General features: G+C 48.8%; 1 protein-coding gene across 3 annotated transcripts in view; it reads left to right on the forward strand.

Moving 5' to 3' along the window:
* The first annotated feature begins 5,146 nt into the window (after positions 1-5,146).
* Positions 5,147-24,252, forward strand: part of RNF112 (ring finger protein 112) — a 30,318-nt gene continuing 11,212 nt past the window's right edge. The window contains exons 1-5 of one of the 3 annotated variants that reach the window (XM_083152313.1): positions 5,147-5,396; positions 19,780-19,872; positions 20,192-20,486; positions 21,227-21,421; positions 24,002-24,139. In XM_083152313.1, coding sequence (XP_083008439.1) covers positions 19,850-19,872; positions 20,192-20,486; positions 21,227-21,421; positions 24,002-24,139 — 651 coding nt within the window. In that variant the 5' untranslated portion in view covers positions 5,147-5,396; positions 19,780-19,849. Of the gene's footprint in view, positions 5,397-5,475; positions 5,501-5,533; positions 5,633-19,779; positions 19,873-20,191; positions 20,487-21,226; positions 21,422-24,001; positions 24,140-24,252 lie in introns of those variants that run through there. The other 2 variants (XM_083152315.1, XM_083152314.1) reach the window with 2 other exon arrangements.

Consider the following 24,252-nt stretch of genomic DNA (forward strand, 5'->3'; position numbering starts at 1 on the left):
ACATTACCAGGTAAGCCCAGGAGCAGAGCATTGTGTCCTCCTGGAGAGGGGCATGCTGGGAGGTATAGATAATGTATGATTGCCAGCACCTGTGGGCAGGGCCGGATTTGTGCCTAGGCCCGTGAGGCACCGGCCTCAGGGCGGCACCAATTAAGGGCGGCAGGCAGGCTGACATTCAGTTAAATAGCAGCATGGCACAGCTGGAGGGCAGCGGCGAGTGACGAACGCCGCCGCCGCAGACATGAATTATATGTCGGCGGCAGTGCCGCTCGTCACTCGCCACTGCCCACCCACTCTGCCATGCACATTACATCACCGCTTAGTGGCTGGGTCCGTGGCTGGGTCCCTGCGCTTCCAGAAATGTGGCTGGGTCCCTGCGCTGGGTGGCTGGGTCCCTGCGCTTCCAGAAATGGCTCAGGCTCACTGCTGCTGGCTCCTGCCCATTGGCTACTCTAGAGACACACACACAGTCTATTGGCTGCTGTGTATCCAACAGCTGAGCTGAGTGGCACGCAGATCCTCCCTGCGCTCAGTTTTTAGTCACAGTGTGTGAGCCGGAGAGAGACTGACGGAGACACTGTGCTAATCACTGTACTAATAAGTGCCTCCCTCCCTCCGGGTCCTCCTTACCGTGAGCAGTCCAGAGTGCTTAAAAAAATATTAAGGTGGGCTACAGTTAAATTTTAATGAAATATATAAATAACAATGTATATACATATGATTACATTAAAATGGGGGGGCACAAAAGTGTTGTGCCTAGGGGCGACCTGACCCCTAAATTCGCCCCTGCCTGTGGGGAGCTGGGGAGCTGATAAGAAAGGTGTCATCACAGGTGCTGGCAATCCTACATTACCAGGGAAGCCCAGGAACAGAGCATTGTGTCCTCCTGGAGAGGGGCATGCTGAGAGGTATGGATAATGTAGGATTGCCAGCACCTGTGGGGAGCTAGGTAACTGATAAGAAATGTGTCACCACAGGTGCTGGCAATCATACATTACCAGGGAAGTCCAGGAGCAGAGCATTGTGTCCTCCTGGAGAGGGGCATGCTGGGAGGTATGGATAATGTAGGATTGCCAGGACCTGTGGTGAGCTAGGTAACTGATAAGAAAGGTGTCACCACAGGTGATGGCAATCATACATTACCAGGGAAGCCCAGGAGCAGAGCATTGTGTCCTCCTGGAGAGGGGCAGGTAGGTAAGTATGGCTGGCACTCCACAGACTTTGTAAGATGTGAATAAAAACTTATTGTGACATCTTTGTGACCAAGGTTTCAAAGCCTAATAGGTTTTTTCATCAGGATATACTGTACTGTGTGTGTGTGTGTGTGTGTGTGTGTGTGTGTGTGTGTGTGTGTGTGTGTGTGTGTGTGTGTGTATGTATATATATATATATATATATATAGATCTTGCTCTGGATGGCACTCGCATAACAATCAGTGAATCACAAAGTTAGAATTAACACACGGGGGTGTAGTTAACGTTTCGGGTACAATAGGGTGGTATATGCATATGTGTGATGATAAATGAGAGCAATATTACAGAACTGGGAGCCTATTCATTCTGAAGGCTTTGTGACTGTAAAGCTGGGTACACACACAAAGATATATCTGTCCAATCTGCCAGGTGGGGACAATAGTCTGGTAATTTATGGGAGCATATGACAATCAACCATTTGCTCCCAAACGCTGGAAAATGGATAAAAACGATTATTTGGATAAATTTGTTAAATCAAACAGATTTAGCCAATTTATGTGAATGACTATTGTTTGCTCCCCAGTGTTTGGGAAGGTTAATTGCCATTTGGTCCCATACATTACCAGATAATTGTCAAGATTGGACAGCTAAATCTCTAGGTGTGTACACAGCATTAGACGTCATTGTAATCCATTCAGTACAGTGGGGTCAACTCAACTAGGAGTCATCATGTGCCAGCAATCACACCCTAAGTTACCCCTAAATCACCTTCTTGAATTGTAATTTGGAGCCTTATATACTGTAATAAAAATCCCACCACTGGCCCTGTCTCTGCCTAATGGGGGATGGGAGGGGGTGTAATTAGGTGGCATAGAGAAATGAGTTCTACCACCTCTGCATGACCACTTTATGCCCCGTTTACCACCATTGATGATACACAAGCATGGAATATTTATTTTCCCAAGGTCCTGGGACTCTTAGTTAGCTCCGCCCACTGACACTCCCATGTACCTCCCCCAATCTCTTATTGACCCACAGCCTAATGCAGAGATGGCTAACCTTGACACTCCAGCTGTTGTTGAACTACACATCCCAGCATGCCCTGCTACAGTTTTACTATTTGGCCATGCTGAACTGATGCAGGGCATGCTGGGATGTGTAGTTCAGCAACAGCTGGAGTGTCAAGGTTAGCTATCACTGGCCTAACGCATTGTAAAATAGGGGTCTCTATTGGTGGGTGAAACCATCAGTGATTCTTTTGCAGATGGATTTGCACCATTGAGTTTACCCATCGCTGGTGACCACTGAGGGGAAAGCCACCACATCATTCCACGTAATGAAATGTAATAGAATGCACATGTACAGAGGAGAAGCAAGGGGTCATGGTCTAGAACAGTGGTTCTCATCCTCGGTCCTCAAGGACCCCCAACAGTGCACGTTTTCTAGGTCACCTGGTCACTGACACATTTCAAAAGATCACAGGTGGAGCTAATTAATTCACCTGTGATTCTGCGTGGAGACCTGGAAAACGTGCACTGTTGGGGGTCCCTGAGGACCGAGGTTGACAACCACTGGTCTAGAAGACCCAATTTAGGTCATGGATGCCTACCTGACCTTCTCCTTCAGGGAGAAAATGCTCTGTTCCTGGGCTTCCCTGGTAATGTATGATTGCCATCACCTGTGGTGACACCTTTCTTATCAGTTACCCAGCTCCCCACAGGTGCTGGAAATCCTACATTATCCATACCTCCCAGCATGCCCCTCTCCAGGAGGACACAATGCTCTGTTCCTGGGCTTCCCTGGTAATGTATGATTGCCAGCACCTATGGTGACACCTCTCTTATCAATGACCTAGCTCCCCACAGGTGCTGGCAATCCTACATTATCCATACCTCCCAGCATGCCCCTCTCCAGGAGGACACAATGCTCTTTTCCTGGGCTTCCCTGGTAATGTATGATTGCCAGCACCTGTGGTGACACCTTTCTTATCAGTTACCTAGCTCCCCACAGGTGCTGGTAATCCTACATTATCCATACCTCCCAGCATGCCCCTCTCCAGGAGGACACAATGCTCTGTTCCTGGGCTTCCCTGGTAATGTATGATTGCCAGCACCTGTGGTGACACCTTTCTTATCAGTTACCTAGCTCCCCACAGGTGCTGGCAATCATACATTATCCATACCTCCCAGCATGCCCCTCTCCAGGAGGACACAATGCTCTGTTCCTGGGCTTCCCTGGTAATGTATGATTACCAGCACCTGTGGTGACACCTTTCTTATCAGTTACCTAGCTCCCCACAGGTGATGGCAATCCTACATTACCAGGGACGTCCAGGAACAGAGCATTTTCTCCCTGAAGGAGAGGGGCAGGTAGGCAACCCTGATTAAGGTTGACACATGGCTTTAAACGGGTGCTCAAGACCCCGCTTCTTCATTAAATCTAACCATTTCTCATCCTAACCCTCTGTTTATGCTCGCTCCTATCCCAGCTGTGTCACCCCAGTTTGTCTGCCCCTTCCCCATAGAATGTAAGCTCTAACGAGCAGGGCCCTCTCTCCTCATGTGCTTTTCTTAAGGTGCCCATACATGTTACAATTATTGTATACAATATCGCATCTCATCGCATCTCAATTTTGCGATGAGATCTAGTACAAAAAGTACTTTTTGTACTAGATCTCATCTCATCTGATCTCATCGCAAAACCGACATGCAATGAGATGCGATATTGTATACAATATTGCAGTGGTAGCCAACCCCAGCCCTCGAGAGCTACCAACAGTTCACATTTTCCAGACAACCTAGCTGCTGCACTCATTAATCACTGACACATTTTAAAAGATACACAGATGGAGCTAATTAGCTCACTTGTGAATCTGTGAGGAGACCTGCAAAACATGCACTGTTGGTAGCTCTCGAGGACCAGGGTTGGCTGCCCCAGCAATATTGTATACAGTAATTGTGACGTGTATGTGCACCTTTAGACAACTGTATATCTCCGCCACTGTTATAATTGCATCAGTGTCTGTCCGCTGCTGCAGCTGTTTTTTATTTACCATGTACTTGTCCTAATTAGTATTTGTGCTGTAATCACTATTTTCTTGTTTTGTTCTTATGCTCATGTATGTATTGTCAGGCGCTGCGGAACCCTTGTGGCCCCAAATAAATTATTATAATAATAACAGCTAAGGTTGACAGTCCTGGAAGGTCAACACAAGCATTAGGTCGACAGCCTAAAGGTCGAAATCAGTTTGTCAAGTTTTTCCCTCCCGACTGTCAACATGGTAGACATGGACACCGTCAAAGTGTACCGCGTCCCCTTTGCTGAGCTCGCCATGCCTAGGGCACGGTGCCTCTCCGCACTGGGCGCACTATTATATTCTCACACCACACCCTAGTGGTAGGGTATGAAATAACGCCAGTCGGCACATGTCGGCTTAAAAAAAAAAACATGGAAACATAACAAATGCTTGTATCGACCTTCCTATTGTCAACCTATTTTAAGTGTTGACCTAAGCCCTGTGGCCCTTCAGTGGTGGACACAAGGCATGTCGACCTGGTGACCGTATCCCTTAGAGACTTGCCATAGCAGCGCAGGAACTCTGGCAGTGATAGGGTTAATATCTTCTCTCTTCCTGATGAGTGTTGTTGTAAATCCTCTGTTTGTCAGCATTCACGAGCAGGGCCCTCCTCCCTCATGTGCATCTCATTCCCCCATTTATAACATCCTCGCCCCTCCCCCAGCAATGGCCCCTGTCCCTCGGGTGCTGCAGCCCTGCACAGTCTCTGAGCATTATAACAGCTGATGCACAAACGCTTATAATGTTCTGTGCTGTATGTCCCTATGTCTTGTACTGTATTACAGGATCCGGAGCCTTGTGCAGCATATATATGAGGGCTGATGATATTACCAGTCACATCCTAAATTACTCCTATGTTATTAATGTATTGTTGGAGATAGTGTGCCCAGAACTCTCTCTGCCTGATACTGATACAGGACCTGTTCCTACACAGCTGAGTGTCACTACTCCCCCCTCCCAGGGTGACAGCTCGGCTCAGATGTCATCTGTAACTCCCAGGATGCTGCCCATAATCAGGTGTCACCCAATAGCATCAGGGAGGTGTCGCTACACAGTTTCACTTTCTCTTCTGTCTTCCTGTGTACACAGATCAGCGTCCAGGAACAGATACAAGGAACCGGGATACAGTGAGTATACATTGTGTCTGGTTGTATCACAGAGAGCGAGAGAGAGGGGGAGAGGGAGGAGGAGGAGGAGAAGAAGGAGAAGGAGGAGGAGGATCAGCGATACAGTGAGTATACAATGTGTCTGGTTGTGTCACAGAGAGAGAGGAGGAGGATCAGGGATACAGAGATACAGGGAGTATACAGGGCGTCTGGTTATATTACAGGGTGAGAGAGAGAAGAGGAGGATCAGGGATACAGTGAGTATACAATGTGTCTGGTTGTGTCACAGAGAGAGAGGAGGAGGATCAGGGATACAGAGATACAGGGAGTATACAGGGCGTCTGGTTATATTACAGGGTGTGAGAGAGAGGTGGAGGATCAGGGATACAGAGATACTGGGAGTATACGGGGCGTCTGGTAAACCTCTGAGTGTCTGATGCTCCCGCCATTCCTTTAACCTTAAACAGACCAAGCGCCCCCTCCCCCTCCCCTTTCCCCTTCACCTGGAATAACCAAACTGAGTCATTTATTTATGGCGAATTAAAGGTCACATTTATTAATCAGATTACCAATATAATCCTACTCTCTTAGGTGGCAAAGATAGCACTGCGGTCCACCAGCCCTCCAACGTAACTGAATCAAGCTGCCCGGGGGTGGGGCCCCTTCTCGCACCTGAAACATGTAACCACCCGGGGTCCCCAATTGCCCCCTCCAACGCCAGGCCTTGGATCTTGCACCCCCTCTTCTGGGGTGCCTCCGTTTCCTGGCGCCAAACTTTGGCTGGCCCGCAGTACTTCCGTCAACGCTAGGTTCCTAGAACCATAGCCCGCCACCTCACCGTGACCTTCCCTCACCCTATTAAACTAAAACCTACACATAGTAACCATCTGCACGCTCTTCTCTGGAGGAGGACCAGGGATACAGAGATACGGGGAGTATACGGAGCGTCTGGTTATATTACAGGGTGAGAGGGGAGGAGGATCAGGGATACAGAGATACGGGGAGTATACGGAGTGTCCGGTTATATTACAGGGTGAGAGAGAGGAGGAGGATCAGGGATACAGATATACGGGGAGTATACGGAGCGTCTGGTTATATTACAGGGTGAGAGAGAGGAGGAGGATCAGGGATACAGAGATACGGGGAGTATACAGGGCATCCGGTTATATTACAGGGTGAGAGAGAGGAGGAGGATCAGGGATACAGAGATACGGGGAGTATACGGAGCGTCCGGTTATATTACAGGGTGAGAGAGGAGGAGGATCAGGGATACAGAGATACGGGGAGTATACGGAGCGTTTGGTTATATTACAGGGTGAGAGAGAGGAGGAGGATCAGGGATACAGAGATACGGGGGGTATACGGAGCGTCTGGTTATATTACAGGGTGAGAGAGAGGAGGAGGACCAGGGATACAGAGATACGGGGAGTATACGGGGCGTCTGGTTATATTACAGGGTGAAAGAGAGGACGAGGATCAGGGATACGGGGAGTATACGGAGCGTCTGGTTATATTACAGGGTGAGAGAGAGGAGGATCAGGGATACAGAGATACAGGGAGTATACGGAGCGTCTGGTTATATTACAGGGTGACAGAGGAGGAGGATCATGGATACAGAGATACGGGGAGTATACGGGGCGTCCGGTTATATTACAGGGTGATAGAGGAGGAGGATCAGGGATACAGAGATACAGGGAGTATACAGAGCGTCCGGTTATATTACAGGGTGACAGAGGAGGAGGATCATGGATACAGAGATACGGGGAGTATACGGGGCGTCTGGTTATATTACAGGGTGAGAGAGGAGGAGGATCAGGGATACAGAGATACGGGGAGTATACGGAGCATCTGGTTATATTACAGGGTGAGAGGGGAGGAGGATCAGGGATACAGAGATACGGGGAGTATACGGAGCGTCCGGTTATATTACAGGGTGAGAGAGGAGGAGAATCAGGGATACAGAGATACGGGGAGTATACGGAGGGTCTGGTTATATTACAGGGTGAGAGAGAGGAGGAGGATCAGGGATACAGAGATACGGGGAGTATACGGAGCGTCTGGTTATATTACAGGGTGAGAGAGGAGGAGGATCAGGGATACAGAGATACGGGGAGTATACGGGGCGTCCGGTTATATTACATGGTGAGAGAGAGGAGGAGGATCAGGGATACAGAGATACGGGGAGTATACGGAGCGTCTGGTTATATTACAGGGTGAGAGAGAGGAGGAGGATCAGGGATACAGAGATACGGGGAGTATACGGAGCGTCTGGTTATATTACAGGGTGAGAGAGGAGGAGGAGGATCAGGGATACAGAGATACGGGGAGTATACGGAGCGTCTGGTTATATTACAGGGTGAGAGAGGAGGAGGATCAGGGATACAGAGATACGGGGAGTATATGGAGCGTCTGGTTATATTACAGGGTGAGAGAGGAGGAGGATCAGGGATACAGAGATACGGGGAGTATACGGAGCGTCTGGTTATATTACAGGGTGAGAGAGAGGAGGAGGATCAGGGATACAGAGATACGGGGAGTATACAGAGCGTCCGGTTATATTACAGGGTGAGACAGAGGAGGAGGATCAGGGATACAGAGATACAGGGAGTATACGGAGCGTCTGGCTATATTACAGGGTGAAAGAGAGGAGGATCAGGGATGCAGAGATATGGGGAGTATACGGAGCATCTGGTTATATTACAGGGTGAGAGAGAGGAGGATCAGGGATACAGAGATACGGGGAGTATACGGAGTGTCCGGTTATATTACAGGGTGAGAGAGGAGGAGGATCAGGGATACAGAGATACGGGGAGTATACGGGGCTTCTGGTTATATTAAAGGGTGAGAGAGGAGGAGGAGGATCAGGGATACAGAGATACGGGGAGTATACGGAGCATCTGGTTATATTACAGGGTGAGAGAGAGGAGGAGGATCAGGGATACAGAGATACGGGGAGTATACGGAACATCTGGTTATGTTACAGGGTGAGAGGGGAGGAGGATCAGGGATACAGAGATACGGGGAGTATACGGAGCGTCTGGTTATATTACAGGGTGAGACAGAGGAGGAGGATCAGGGATACAGAGATACAGGGAGTATATGGAGCATCTGGTTATATTACAGGGTGAGAGAGAGGAGGAGGATCAGGGATACAGAGATACAGGGAGTATACGGAGCGTCCGGTTATATTACAGGGTGAGAGAGAGGAGGAGGATCAGGGATACAGAGATACGGGGAGTATACGGAGCGTCCGGTTATATTACAGGGTGAGAGAGGAGGAGGATCAGGGATACAGGGAGTATACGGAACATCTGGTTATATTACAGGGTGAGAGAGAGGAGGAGGATCAGGGATACAGATATACAGGGAGTATACAGGGCGTCTGGTTATATTACAGCGTGAGAGAGAGGAGGAGGATCAGGGATACAGGGAAACGGGGAGTATACAGAGCGTCCGGTTATATTACAGGGGGATGGAGAGAGGAGGAGGATCAGGGATACAGAGATACGGGGAGTATACGGAGCGTCTGGTTATATTACAGGGTGAGAGAGAGGAGGATCAGGGATACAGGGATACGGGGAGTATAAAGAGCATCTGGTTATATTACAGGGTGAGAGAGAGGAGGATCAGGGATACAGAGATACGGGGAGTATACGGAGCATCTGGTTATATTACAGGGTGAGAGAGAGGAGGAGGATCAGGGATACAGAGATACGGGGAGTATACGGAGCGTCTGGTTATATTACAGGGTGAGAGAGGAGGAGGAGGATCAGGGATACAGAGATACGGGGAGTATACAGAGCGTCCGGTTATATTACAGGGTGAGACAGAGGAGGAGGATCAGGGATACAGAGATACAGGGAGTATACGGAGCGTCTGGCTATATTACAGGGTGAAAGAGAGGAGGATCAGGGATGCAGAGATATGGGGAGTATACGGAGCATCTGGTTATATTACAGGGTGAGAGAGAGGAGGATCAGGGATACAGAGATACGGGGAGTATACGGAGTGTCCGGTTATATTACAGGGTGAGAGAGGAGGAGGATCAGGGATACAGAGATACGGGGAGTATACGGGGCTTCTGGTTATATTAAAGGGTGAGAGAGGAGGAGGAGGATCAGGGATACAGAGATACGGGGAGTATACGGAGCATCTGGTTATATTACAGGGTGAGAGAGAGGAGGAGGATCAGGGATACAGAGATACGGGGAGTATACGGAACATCTGGTTATATTACAGGGTGAGAGGGGAGGAGGATCAGGGATACAGAGATACGGGGAGTATACGGAGCGTCTGGTTATATTACAGGGTGAGACAGAGGAGGAGGATCAGGGATACAGAGATACAGGGAGTATATGGAGCATCTGGTTATATTACAGGGTGAGAGAGAGGAGGAGGATCAGGGATACAGAGATACGGGGAGTATACGGGGCGTCTGGTTATATTACAGGGTGAGAGAGAGGAGGAGGATCAGGGATACAGATATACAGGGAGTATACGGAGCGTCCGGTTATATTACAGGGTGAGAGAGGAGGAGGATCAGGGATACAGGGAGTATACGGAACATCTGGTTATATTACAGGGTGAGAGAGAGGAGGAGGATCAGGGATACAGATATACAGGGAGTATACAGGGCGTCTGGTTATATTACAGCGTGAGAGAGAGGAGGAGGATCAGGGATACAGAGATACGGGGAGTATACGGAGCGTCCGGTTATATTACAGGGTGAGAGAGGAGGAGGATCAGGGATACAGGGAGTATACGGAACATCTGGTTATATTACAGGGTGAGAGAGAGGAGGAGGATCAGGGATACAGATATACAGGGAGTATACAGGGCGTCTGGTTATATTACAGCGTGAGAGAGAGGAGGAGGATCAGGGATACAGGGAAACGGGGAGTATACAGAGCGTCCGGTTATATTACAGGGTGAGAGAGAGGAGGAGGATCAGGGATACAGGGATACGGGGAGTATACAGAGCATCTGGTTATATTACAGGGTGAGAGAGAGGAGGATCAGGGATACAGAGATACGGGGAGTATACGGAGCATCTGGTTATATTACAGGGTGAGAGAGAGGAGGAGGATCAGGGATACAGAGATACGGGGAGTATACGGGGCGTCTGGTTATATTACAGGGTGAGAGAGAGGAGGAGGAGGATCAGGGATGCAGAGATACGGGGAGTAAATGGAGCGTCTGGTTATATTACAGGGGGATGGAGAGAAGGATCAGGGATACAGAGATACGGGGAGTATACAGAGCGTCTGGTTATATTACAGGGTGAGAGAGAGGAGGATCAGGGACACAGAGATACTGGGAGTATACAGGGCATCTGGTTATATTACAGGGTGAGAGAGAGGAGGAGGATCAGGGATACAGAGATACGGGGAGTATACGGGGCGTCTGGTTATATTACAGGGTGAGAGAGAGGAGGATCAGGGACACAGAGATACTGGGAGTATACAGGGCATCTGGTTATATTACAGGGTGAGAGAGAGGAGGAGGATCAGGGATACAGAGATACGGGGAGTATACGGAGCGTCTGGTTATATTACAGGGTGAGAGGGGAGGAGGATCAGGGATACAGAGATACGGGGAGTATACAGAGCATCCGGTTATATTACAGGGTGAAAGAGAGGAGGAGGATCAGGGATACAGTGATACGGGGGGTATACGGGGTGTCTGGTTATATTACAGGGTGAGAGAGGTGGAGGATCAGGGATACAGAGATACTGGGAGTATGCGGAGTGTCTGGTTATAATACAGGGTGAGAGAGAGGAGGAGGATCAGGGATACAGAGATACGGGGAGTATACGGAGCGTCTGGTTATATTACAGGGTGACAGAGAGGAGGAGGATCAGGGATACAGAGATACGGGGAGTATACGGAGCGTCTGATTATATTACAGGGTGAGAGGGAGGAGGAGGATCAGGGATACAGGGATACGGGGAGTATACAGGGCGTCTGGTTATATTACATGGTGAGAGAGGAGGAGGATCAGAGATATGGGGAGTATACGGAGCGTCTGGTTATATAACAGAGTGAGACAGAGGAGGAGGATCAGGGATACAGAGATACGGGGAGTATACAGGGCGTCTGGTTATATTACAGGGTGAGAGGGGAGGAGGATCAGGGATACAGAGATACGGGGAGTATACGGAGCGTCTGGTTATATTACAGAGTGAGACAGAGGAGCGGGATCAGGGATACAGAGATACGGGGAGTATACGGAGCATCTGGTTATATTACAGGGTGAGAGAGAGGAGGAGGATCAGGGATACAGAGATACGGGGAGTATACGGAGCGTCTGGTTATATTACAGGGTGACAGAGAGGAGGAGGATCAGGGATACAGAGATACGGGGAGTATACGGAGCGTCTGATTATATTACAGGGTGAGAGGGAGGAGGAGGATCAGGGATACAGGGATACGGGGAGTATACAGGGCGTCTGGTTATATTACATGGTGAGAGAGGCGGAGGATCAGAGATACGGGGAGTATACGGAGCGTCTGGTTATATAACAGAGTGAGACAGAGGAGGAGGATCAGGGATACAGAGATATGGGGAGTATACAGGGCGTCTGGTTATATTACAGGGTGAGAGGGGAGGGGGATCAGGGATACAGAGATACGGGGAGTATACGGAGCGTCTGGTTATATTACAGAGTGAGACAGAGGAGCGGGATCAGGGATACAGAGATACGGGGAGTATACGGAGCATCTGGTTATATTACAGGGTGAGAGAGAGGAGGAGGATCAGGGATACAGAGATACGGGGAGTATACGGGGCGTCTGGTTATATTACAGGGTGAGAGAGAGGAGGAGGAGGATCAGGGATGCAGAGATACGGGGAGTAAATGGAGCGTCTGGTTATATTACAGGGGGATGGAGAGAAGGATCAGGGATACAGAGATACGGGGAGTATACAGGGCATCTGGTTATATTACAGGGTGAGAGAGAGGAGGAGGATCAGGGATACAGAGATACGGGGAGTATACGGGGCGTCTGGTTATATTACAGGGTGAGAGGGGAGGAGGATCAGGGATACAGAGATACGGGGAGTATACAGAGCATCCGGTTATATTACAGGGTGAGAGAGAGGAGGAGGATCAGGGATACAGAGATACGGGGAGTATACGGAGCGTCTGGTTATATTACAGGGTGAGAGGGGAGGAGGATCAGGGATACAGAGATACGGGGAGTATACAGAGCATCCGGTTATATTACAGGGTGAAAGAGAGGAGGAGGATCAGGGATACAGTGATACGGGGGGTATACGGGGTGTCTGGTTATATTACAGGGTGAGAGAGGTGGAGGATCAGGGATACAGAGATACTGGGAGTATGCGGAGTGTCTGGTTATAATACAGGGTGAGAGAGAGGAGGAGGATCAGGGATACAGAGATACGGGGAGTATACGGAGCGTCTGGTTATATTACAGGGTGACAGAGAGGAGGAGGATCAGGGATACAGAGATACGGGGAGTATACGGAGCGTCTGATTATATTACAGGGTGAGAGGGAGGAGGAGGATCAGGGATACAGGGATACGGGGAGTATACAGGGCGTCTGGTTATATTACATGGTGAGAGAGGAGGAGGATCAGAGATATGGGGAGTATACGGAGCGTCTGGTTATATAACAGAGTGAGACAGAGGAGGAGGATCAGGGATACAGAGATACGGGGAGTATACAGGGCGTCTGGTTATATTACAGGGTGAGAGGGGAGGAGGATCAGGGATACAGAGATACGGGGAGTATACGGAGCGTCTGGTTATATTACAGAGTGAGACAGAGGAGCGGGATCAGGGATACAGAGATACGGGGAGTATACGGAGCATCTGGTTATATTACAGGGTGAGAGAGAGGAGGAGGATCAGGGATACAGAGATACGGGGAGTATACGGAGCGTCTGGTTATATTACAGGGTGACAGAGAGGAGGAGGATCAGGGATACAGAGATACGGGGAGTATACGGAGCGTCTGATTATATTACAGGGTGAGAGGGAGGAGGAGGATCAGGGATACAGGGATACGGGGAGTATACAGGGCGTCTGGTTATATTACATGGTGAGAGAGGCGGAGGATCAGAGATACGGGGAGTATACGGAGCGTCTGGTTATATAACAGAGTGAGACAGAGGAGGAGGATCAGGGATACAGAGATACGGGGAGTATACAGGGCGTCTGGTTATATTACAGGGTGAGAGGGGAGGAGGATCAGGGATACAGAGATACGGGGAGTATACGGAGCGTCTGGTTATATTACAGAGTGAGACAGAGGAGCGGGATCAGGGATACAGAGATACGGGGAGTATACGGAGCATCTGGTTATATTACAGGGTGAGAGAGAGGAGGAGGATCAGGGATACAGAGATACGGGGAGTATACGGGGCGTCTGGTTATATTACAGGGTGAGAGAGAGGAGGAGGAGGATCAGGGATGCAGAGATACGGGGAGTAAATGGAGCGTCTGGTTATATTACAGGGGGATGGAGAGAAGGATCAGGGATACAGAGATACGGGGAGTATACAGGGCATCTGGTTATATTACAGGGTGAGAGAGAGGAGGAGGATCAGGGATACAGAGATACGGGGAGTATACGGGGCGTCTGGTTATATTACAGGGTGAGAGGGGAGGAGGATCAGGGATACAGAGATACGGGGAGTATACAGAGCATCCGGTTATATTACAGGGTGAGAGAGAGGAGGAGGATCAGGGATACAGTGATACGGGGGGTATACGGGGTGTCTGGTTATATTACAGGGTGAGAGAGGAGGAGGATCAGGGATACAGAGATACTGGGAGTATGCGGAGTGTCTGGTTATAATACAGGGTGAGAGAGAGGAGGAGGATCAGGGATACAGAGATACGGGGAGTATACGGAGCGTCTGGTTATATTACAGGGTGAGAGAGGAGGAGGATCAGGGATACAGAGATACGGGGAGTATACGGAGCGTCCGGTTATATTACAGGGTGAGAGAGAGGAGGAGGATCAGGGATACAGAGATACGGGGAGTATACGGAGCGTCTGGTTATATTACAGGGTGACAGAGAGGAGGAGGATCAGGGATACAGAGATACGGGGAGTATACGGAGCGTCTGATTATATTACAGGGTGAGAGGGAGGAGGAGGATCAGGGATACAGGGATACGGGGAGTATACAGGGCGTCTGGTTATATTACATGGTGAGAGAGGAGGAGGATCAGGGATACAGAGATACGGGGAGTATACGGAGCGTCTGGTTATATAACAGAGTGAGACAGAGGAGGAGGATCACTGATACAGAGTTACGGGGAGTATACGGAGCGTCTGGTTATATTACAGGGTGAGAGAGAGGAGGATCAGGGATACAGAGATACGGGAAGTATACGGAGCGTCTGGTTATATTACAGAGTGAGACAGAGGAGCGGGATCAGGGATACAGAGATACGGGGAGTATACGGGGCGTCCGGTTATATTACATGGTGAGAGAGGAGGAGGATCAGGGATACAGAGATACGGGGAGTATACGGAGCGTCTGATTATATGACAGGGTGAGAGAGAGGAGGAGGATCAGGGAAACAGAGATACGGGGAGTATACGGGGCGTCCGGTTATATTACATGGTGAGAGAGGAGGAGGATCAGGGATACAGAGATACGGGGAGTATACGGAGCGTCTGGTTATATGACAGGGTGAGAGAGAGGAGGAGGATCAGGGAAACAGAGATACGGGGAGTATACAGGGCGTCTGGTTATATTACAGGGTGAGAGGGAGGAGGAGGATCAGGGATACAGGGATACGGGGAGTATACAGGGCGTCTGGTTATATTACATGGTGAGAGAGGAGGAGGATCAGGGATACAGAGATACGGGGAGTATACGGAGCGTCTGGTTATATAACAGAGTGAGACAGAGGAGGAGGATCACTGATACAGAGATACGGGGAGTATACAGGGCGTCTGGTTATATTACAGGGTGAGAGGGGAGGAGGATCAGGGATACAGAGATACGGGGAGTATACGGAGCGTCTGGTTATATTACAGAGTGAGACAGAGGAGCGGGATCAGGGATACAGAGTTACGGGGAGTATACGGAGCGTCTGGTTATATTACAGGGTGAGAGAGAGGAGGATCAGGGATACAGAGATACGGGAAGTATACGGAGCGTCTGGTTATATTACAGAGTGAGACAGAGGAGCGGGATCAGGGATACAGAGATACGGGGAGTATACGGGGCGTCCGGTTATATTACATGGTGAGAGAGGAGGAGGATCAGGGATACAGAGATACGGGGAGTATACGGAGCGTCTGGTTATATGACAGGGTGAGAGAGAGGAGGAGGATCAGGGAAACAGAGATACGGGGAGTATACGGGGCGTCCGGTTATATTACATGGTGAGAGAGGAGGAGGATCAGGGATACAGAGATACGGGGAGTATACGGAGCGTCTGGTTATATGACAGGGTGAGAGAGAGGAGGAGGATCAGGGAAACAGAGATACGGGGAGTATACAGGGCGTCTGGTTATATTACAGGGTGAGAGGGAGGAGGAGGATCAGGGATACAGGGATACGGGGAGTATACAGGGCGTCTGGTTATATTACATGGTGAGAGAGGAGGAGGATCAGGGATACAGAGATACGGGGAGTATACGGAGCGTCTGGTTATATAACAGAGTGAGACAGAGGAGGAGGATCACTGATACAGAGATACGGGGAGTATACAGGGCGTCTGGTTATATTACAGGGTGAGAGGGGAGGAGGATCAGGGATACAGAGATACGGGGAGTATACGGAGCGTCTGGTTATATTACAGAGTGAGACAGAGGAGCGGGATCAGGGATACAGAGTTACGGGGAGTATACGGAGCGTCTGGTTATATTACAGGGTGAGAGAGAGGAGGATCAGGGATACAGAGATACGGGAAGTATACGGAGCGTCTGGTTATATTACAGAGTGAGACAGAGGAGCGGGATCAGGGATACAGAGATACGGGGAGTATACGGGGCGTCCGGTTATATTACAGGGTGAGAGAGGAGGAGGATCAGGGATACAGAGATACGGGGAGTATACGGAGCGTCTGGTTATATGACAGGGTGAGAGAGAGGAGGAGGATCAGGGAAACAGAGATACGGGGAGTATACAGGGCGTCTGGTTATATTACAGGGTGAGAGAGGAGGAGGATCAAGGATACAGAGATAGAGGAGTATACGGAGCGACTGGTTATATTACAGGGTGAGAGAGAGGAGGATCAGGGATACAGAGATACGGGGAGTATACGGAGTGTCTGGTTATATGACAGGGTGAGACAGAGGAGGAGGATCAGGGAAACAGAGATACGGGGAGTATACGGAGCATCTGGTTATATTACAGGGTGAGAGAGAGGAGGATCAGGGATACAGAGATACAGGGAGTATACGGAGCGTCTGGTTATATTACAGGGTGAGAGAGGAGAAGGATCAGGGATACAGAGATACGGGAAGTATACGGAGCGTCTGGTTATATTACAGGGTGAGAGAGAGGCGGTGGATCAGGGATACAGAGATACGGGGAGTATACAGAGTGTCTGGTTATATTACAGAGAGAGAGAGAGGAGGAGGATCAGGGATACAGAGATACGGGGAGTATACAGAGCGTCTGGTTATATTACAGGGTGAGAGAGAGGAGGATCAGGGATACAGAGATACGGAGAGTATACGGAGTGTCTGGTTATATTACAGGGTGAGAGAGAGGAGGAGGATCAGGGATACAGAGATACGGGGAGTATAAGGAGCGTCTGGTTATATTACAGGGTGAGAGAGGAGGAGGATCAGGGATACAGAGATACGGGAAGTATACGGGGCGTCCGGTTATATTACAGGGTGAGAGAGGAGGAGGATCAGGGATACAGTGATACGGGGAGTATACGGAGCGTCTGGTTATATTACAGGGTGAGAGAGAAGAGGAGGATCAGGGATACAGAGATACGGGGAGTATACGGAGCGTCTGGTTATATTACAGGGTGAGAGAGGAGGAGGATCAGGGATACAGAGATACGGGGAGTATACGGAGCGTCTGGTTATATTACAGAGTGAGAGAGAGGAGGAGGATCAGGGATACAGAGATACCGGTGTATACGGGGCGTCTGGTTATATTACACACATTATAATGTTACATTTTTGAGGAAAAAAGGAATGAGAGACAGATACATTGAATCATCAGCACCATTTCCCAGCACTTTACCGAGTATAGTAGCTGTTACTAACTGCTGTGGGGCTCATCTACATTTGGATATAAGTCATTATAAAAGATTCCTCTCGGATGTAGCAGTACACAGCCACGCTTCTAGGTGCCACATTCACAATCTCTTTTCACAATCTCTCCATATATGGGGAGCTGTGCAAAATTCTGTTACCAACTATAATCTCCCTGAAACTAGTTTTCAAAAGTAGGCAAGTATGCATCTGCCCCACCTGCAGTGCAGAATGGTTTTGTCCATTAGAGAGCGAATTTGCTTTTGCGAGTGATCCAGAATCAGGCCCTCGTTGCATATGAATGTGGGATCATCATTGATGCAATGCTTCGTACATTCCACCCTATGTCTCACTTGTCAGAGGGCCACAGAAGTAAGCAGTGTTGTGCCTGGGACTGCAATGTATTTTTTTAGTTATTTTTGTAGTTTTATTTTATTCCAATGTATCAGCTGGATGATTGGTTTCCCCTAATTAGCTGTGCACCAATATTGCTGCAGTACAGTATAGTAATAAAGCCTAGTACAGGGATAATTCAGGAGGCGGCGCTCCTGTACTGAGCACTAGTTGTTCTGCATTCCCAGTATATGTCTGATAAACGTGTTGAGAGAACTATGTGGCTGGGGGCCAGATTCAATAAAGACAAAATGACTTGTTTTCTTTTATCTGGAACTCCGCATGTTGCTATGCAAGGAGAGCAAATGCATTTCTATTACTTCTGTGCAGGATAAATACTGGCTGTGTTATTCTTAAGGCCCCCATACACTATGCGATTTGGTCCCAATTGAAATCGGCTGCCACCTCAATGTCCACACCCCCCCCCCCCCCCCCCCCCCCCCCCTGCTCCCGCCACCTTGCAGCTCCCCGGGAGTTGCATATGATACATCGCTGAAACGTGCCTAATCGTGTGTCCCCCTCCCGGGGATCTGCGGGGTAATCAGGTCCGACTTGTCCTTAGGACAAGTCAGACTAATGTATGGGGGCCTTTACACTGCAATTTAGATCTCTCTGCACATGTCACATCTGTCCCCCTACAGCAGGGGTGGCCTAACCTGTCCTCAAGATCTACCAACGGTGCACGTTTTCCAGGCAACCTGTGGATCTATAGTAGGAATGAATGCAGCAGGTTTTAAAATGTGACAGTTAGTAATGACTACAGCTGTGCACCAGCTAGGTGATCTGGGAAATGTGACAGTTAGTAATGACAACAGCTGTGCAGCAGCTAGGTGATCTGGGAAATGTGACAGTACGTAATGACTACAGCTGTGCACCAGTTAGGGAGTCTGGGAAATGTGACAGTTAGTAATGACTACAGCTGTGCACCAGCTAGGTGATCTGGGAAATGTGACAGTTAGTAATGACTACAGCTGTGCACCAGCTAGGTGATCTGGGAAATGTGACAGTTCGTAATGACTACAGCTGTGCACCAGTTAGGGAGTCTGGGAAATGTGACAGTTAGTAATGACTACAGCTGTGCACCAGCTAGGTGATCTGGGGAATGTGACAGTTAGTAATGACTACAGCTGTGCACCAGCTAGGTGATCTGGGAAATGTGACAGTTCGTTATGACTACAGCTGTGCATCAGTCATGGGTCTTCGACCTGTGGCCCTCCAGATGTTGTGAAACTACATGTTCCAACATGCATTGCCACATTTTTTCCTTTAAGAGCATGCAAAAAAACCTCAGGGCATGCTAGGACATGTAGTTCCACAACATCTGTAGGGCCACAGGTTGAAGACCTGTGAGCTAGGTGATCTGGGGAATGTGACAGTTAGTAATGACTACAGCTGTGCACCAGCTAGGTGATCTGGGGAATGTGACAGTTAGTAATGACTACAGCTGTGCACCAGCTAGGTGATCTGGGGAATGTGACAGTTAGTAATGACTACAGCTGTGCACCAGTTAGGGAGTCTGGGAAATGTGCCAGTTAGTAATGACTACAGCTGTGCACCAGTTAGGGAGTCTGGGAAATGTGACAGTTAGTAATGACTACAGCTGTGCACCAGCAAGGTGATCTGGAAAACCTGGACCATTGGTAGATCTCGAGGACCGGTTTGGCCACCCCTGACCTACAGCATCATTTTGATAGAAGAGACGTGTGTGTGTGTCTGTATCTGATATTTACATGTTAGCTGCATTCTAGCCGAGGGCGTGGCTGTCTGTCTTATCAGTTTCGTTTCTGCCTCTAATTTCAGTCTTGTTGAATAACCAGAGCGACCTTCAGGTTCCTCAGCCGCCTGCGTGACATCCAGGACCCCACATCTCATGGGAGCCAGGATCACTAAGCCGTGAGTTTCTACGGTCATACATTTCGGGATCCGTCCTCTCCTGCTTTCTATTCTCTGTCCTGAATGTCCCCCAGTAGGTGACTGACACACAGTAATGTTATCGGCCGCTACGCTGGTTATTATCTGAATATCAAAGTCCTTGGCAACCTTTAGCTCACATTAGTAACAGATAATTCTCCCTGCTAAGTTGTTTGCAAATCTGCCTTGTTCTTGGTTGTGCTCCTGTGGGTTTTACACTTCTGTTGTGTTCCTGCCTTTGTGTCGGCAGTTCTGTGTTGTCACTTGTGTGATTCCAGTGTCTCCCCCCCCCCTCCACTAGGGCTGACATGCCTCTGGACATTGCTGCGTCTTTCCACAAGCTAGAGGAGGATATTACCTGTTCCGTGTGTCTCCAGGAGCTCGCTGACCCGGTGTCTATTGCCTGTGGGCACACCTTCTGCAGAGCCTGTATCACCGGCTACTGGGCCACCGCGCAGCCACAAGGGCACCTCTGCCCAGAGTGCCGGACTGTCTGTCCCAAGGACCAGCTCATACCGGCCTATCGGCTCAAACATCTGGTAACGAAGGTCCAACTTGTGGTCAAAGAAGAACGAGCCAAACATGTAGGCAAAGAAGTAAGTTATTAAGGGGCAAATACATGACTATGTTCCACGTGTAGACACTGAAGGGGGGGGGGGGGTCCTTCAGTGGCATCTGGTAATGATGGCACTGTCACTGCTGTACTGGCCTGCGTAATCGCTAGGGTTCTGTTCCCCAGGCAGGACAGAGAGCCACAAGAGGGTTCTGGTATAGTGCAAGACAGGCCAACCTGTGGCTCTCCAGATGTTGTGAAACTACAAATCCCAGCATGCCTTGCCACAGTTTTGCTATTAGGGAATGCTAAAACTTGCAAGGCATGCTGGGATGTGTAGTTTCACAACAACTGGAGGGCCATAGTTTGGACATGCCTGGTATAGCGTGTCATCAGCTTCTGGATCGACAATCACTCTTGATCGAATGCATCTAGTTAGACGCCTTAAGATGGCTGACAGCGTCTAGATCGTTGGGAACAAAAGTTACACGCAAGCGCTGGATTAACGGGAACATGATTGACAGTTACTACAGTAAGTCGACACAATTTTTTTCACGCCGCTGCGGAGGCGGGGAAAAGACAAAGGGGAATATTTATTAAGCTCGTTGAATTGATAAAGTGGCTGGTACTTTATCACCGTCCAATTAGCTCTGAACTGTCAAGTTACCGCCGGCTGGGTTTGACAAATGACAGTTGGGAGCTGATGAAGCACCAGCCACTTGATCACTCTGCAGAACAGAAAATGATAAACCCGGAAATGTTATATTTGTTTTCTATTCCCAGGATCCTGCGGGCGCTGTTCCGCTGGTGTACACTGATCCGCGCGGCCAGCTGCAGCTGGACGAATCCGCCGTACAGAGATATTTCCTGGACAGTGAGGTCGCCAATTACCCGGTGTGCCTCATCTGTGTGATCGGGGAGACGCGACGGGGGAAATCCACTCTGATGAACTATATCCTGAGAGCACTTCACAGCCAGGTGAGGATCAGGGTATTGGATGGGAGAATTAGGGGGAGAAAGAGATTTGTCTCAGTAGTGGTGCACCACAAATTAATTTAAAGACTTAAAATATACCTTTTATTGGGTCAAATGTTAAAAAAGCTGCAAAATATGACAGACTACATATAACATGAAACAAGGACAAGTGAAGATAAGGGCAAGTCAAAAACTTGGGCTCATGCGGCGTCCCTTAGCACTTAGTTCCCAACAAACTTTATTATGTTTTAACGTCTCTTCCCTGCGTGTTGGCTGTGTTGCCTATATTACACTTGGGGGACGTTTTATACACAATCATATGAATAAATCTTGTAGTTTAATGCCTTCCTGTCTGTGTGCAATGTCTTGCTTGAGTTTTACAAAGTATCAATGTAAACGACTCATAACCAGAATGAAACTGTGTCAGTTTGTATTTTTATTTGACAATTATATTAGTAATAGGTGAAACAGATGTCACAGAATTACTGGGGTTTTTGTAGCAGTTTTAGTTAAGCGGCAACACTAGTGATATTCACTGTGTAGCGTATCGATCCTGTTATTGGACCAGCACAGTGATTGAGTTAAATTCCGGGCAGCAGGCAGAAATCGCCGGGTGTGTGCTGCTCAGCTTGTATTATATATAAAGCTATTTAGTATCCGCTTATTTCATATTTTGCACATCCCAGTTTACTAAGAATCATATATAGACTATCTGTTTTAGCATGAGCCCAACGTCGGTGGGTAATTGCAGTGGTATAATGGATCAAACGGCTATGGCCCCGTCTGTGCCAGATCGTGGGGTCTGTAGTGCGGGTTAATTCCCGTGTATCCACAAGTGCTCATAAGCGGAGCGACCATCAGTCCGCTACAGTCACCTTACTACTGCTGGATGTGGCGGTATAAGACAGACAGACAATTGCACAATTTTAAATAAAGCATTAGAGTCCTTAAAAGGACTAGAAATCAAACAGTCAGACAGGGGTAGGGAAGGCTGAGGGAGCGACCGCACGGCTGTGGAGGCCGGCGTACGCTTCGCAGTTCTTCTTCAGGGCAACCTTGAAGGATCAATACACTACACAGTGAATACCACTAGTATTGCCGCTTAACTAAAACTGCTACAAAAACCCCAGTAATTCTGTGACATCTGTTTCACCTTTTACTAATATAATTGTCAAATAAAAATACAAACTGACACAGTTTCATTCTGGTTATGAGTCGTTTACATTGAGACTTTGTAAAACTCAAGCAAGACATTGCACACAGACAGGAAGGCATTAAACTACAAGATTTATTCATATGATTGTGTATAAAACGTCCCCCAAGTGTAATATAGGCAACACGCAGGGAAGAGACGTTAAAACATAATAAAGTTTGTTGGGAACTAAGTGCTAAGGGACGCCGCATGAGCCCAAGTTTTTAACTTGCACTTATCTTCGCTTGTCCTTGTTTCATGTTGTATGTAGTCTGTCATATTTTGCAGCTTTTTTAACATAATAAAAGGTATATTTTAAGTCTTGAATTTAATTTGTTGTGCACCACTACTGAGACAAATCTCTTTCTCCCCCTAAATCTTGTCCATTAATCTTGTCCTGTGGTAGCACACCCCCAAGGAGTTTATAGAGATAACAATACTATACCCAAATGGGGGGCCTCTTTCCAATCGATTAAATACACACTTCTGTTCGGTGCGACTGACCTTCCAAAACCCTGTTTGCTATTGGATGGGAGAGATGGGTCCTCTGTATAATGTAATAGGGTCTGTGTGAAGCTGGTCATATTACTACTACAGGTGTTAGGGTACCTTCAACCCCCCCACCTGTCTACGCTTCCCATGCTGCATCATACACTCTCCCCATACACTGTTCAGGCCACACCCACTCTGGTCCTTCCTTACTTGGTGTGTTCCCATCAGATGTGACCACACCCTGCTAGGCTTTCTCTGTCATTTCAGATACGCCCACCGGGTGGCTGCAGAGAGAGGTAATCTTCCAAGATCTGCCAATCTGGGGGAATGCTCCCCTACACCCTGCACCCACAGCTTTGCTCCAACTTGTCCCAATCACTGCTGGCCACAATGATTGGGCAGCACGCAGCCACCGGCTCCCACACCCCTGCAGTAGTGGCTCTAGCCCCAGCATCACTCAGTAGCTGCAGTGCAGGCTCCGCCCACAGCGTCCTGACCACTGCTGCACCACACTGTCTGGCTCACGCAGTGGCACTTTTCCCTGGCATCACTGTGACTGCAGCAGTAATGGATGATCCTCGGACATACATACATACATACATAGTATATTGGACACCTAAGACTTTGTATCCCCCCACTCTACTTCATCCCACCCTCCACTCTGTCCTGTCTGCCCCACCACTCACTGCAGACTCGTTCTGCTCCCCATTCCAGCGCAGCACGGTTTTTCTTATTTGCGGGAGTGTTTGCCTTGCGTACACAGATGAATCTGGCCTTTTGTCCTGTATAACTGTGACTTGTTCTGTGCATCGCCGCCATGGTATACAGAGCCATCATTGCACATTTATTTGTAACAACGGCAGATAAAGTAAATTCATTGTTGTATTTTCCCTCTGCAGGAGACAGGGCAGCCGGTCAGCCTGGGGGAACTCGGTGAGCCCCTCACAGGGTTTGCATGGTCACCTGGGACGGACAGTCTGACCAGGGGGATCTGGGTGTGGAGCAGGCCGTTCATCCTGGAGAGGAACGGGGAAAAGGTGAGACTTTTATTTTCTGTATAACAGCACAATGTATGTATAGGGTGGGATGTACGTATCCTTCATTGCATATTGCATGCGATACATTGTGACGCTCATCGCTTCCATAGTGG

This window comes from Crinia signifera, chromosome 7 (genome assembly GCF_055691185.1).
Source record: "Crinia signifera chromosome 7, ASM5569118v1, whole genome shotgun sequence".
NCBI classification, from domain to species: Eukaryota; Metazoa; Chordata; class Amphibia; order Anura; family Myobatrachidae; genus Crinia; species Crinia signifera.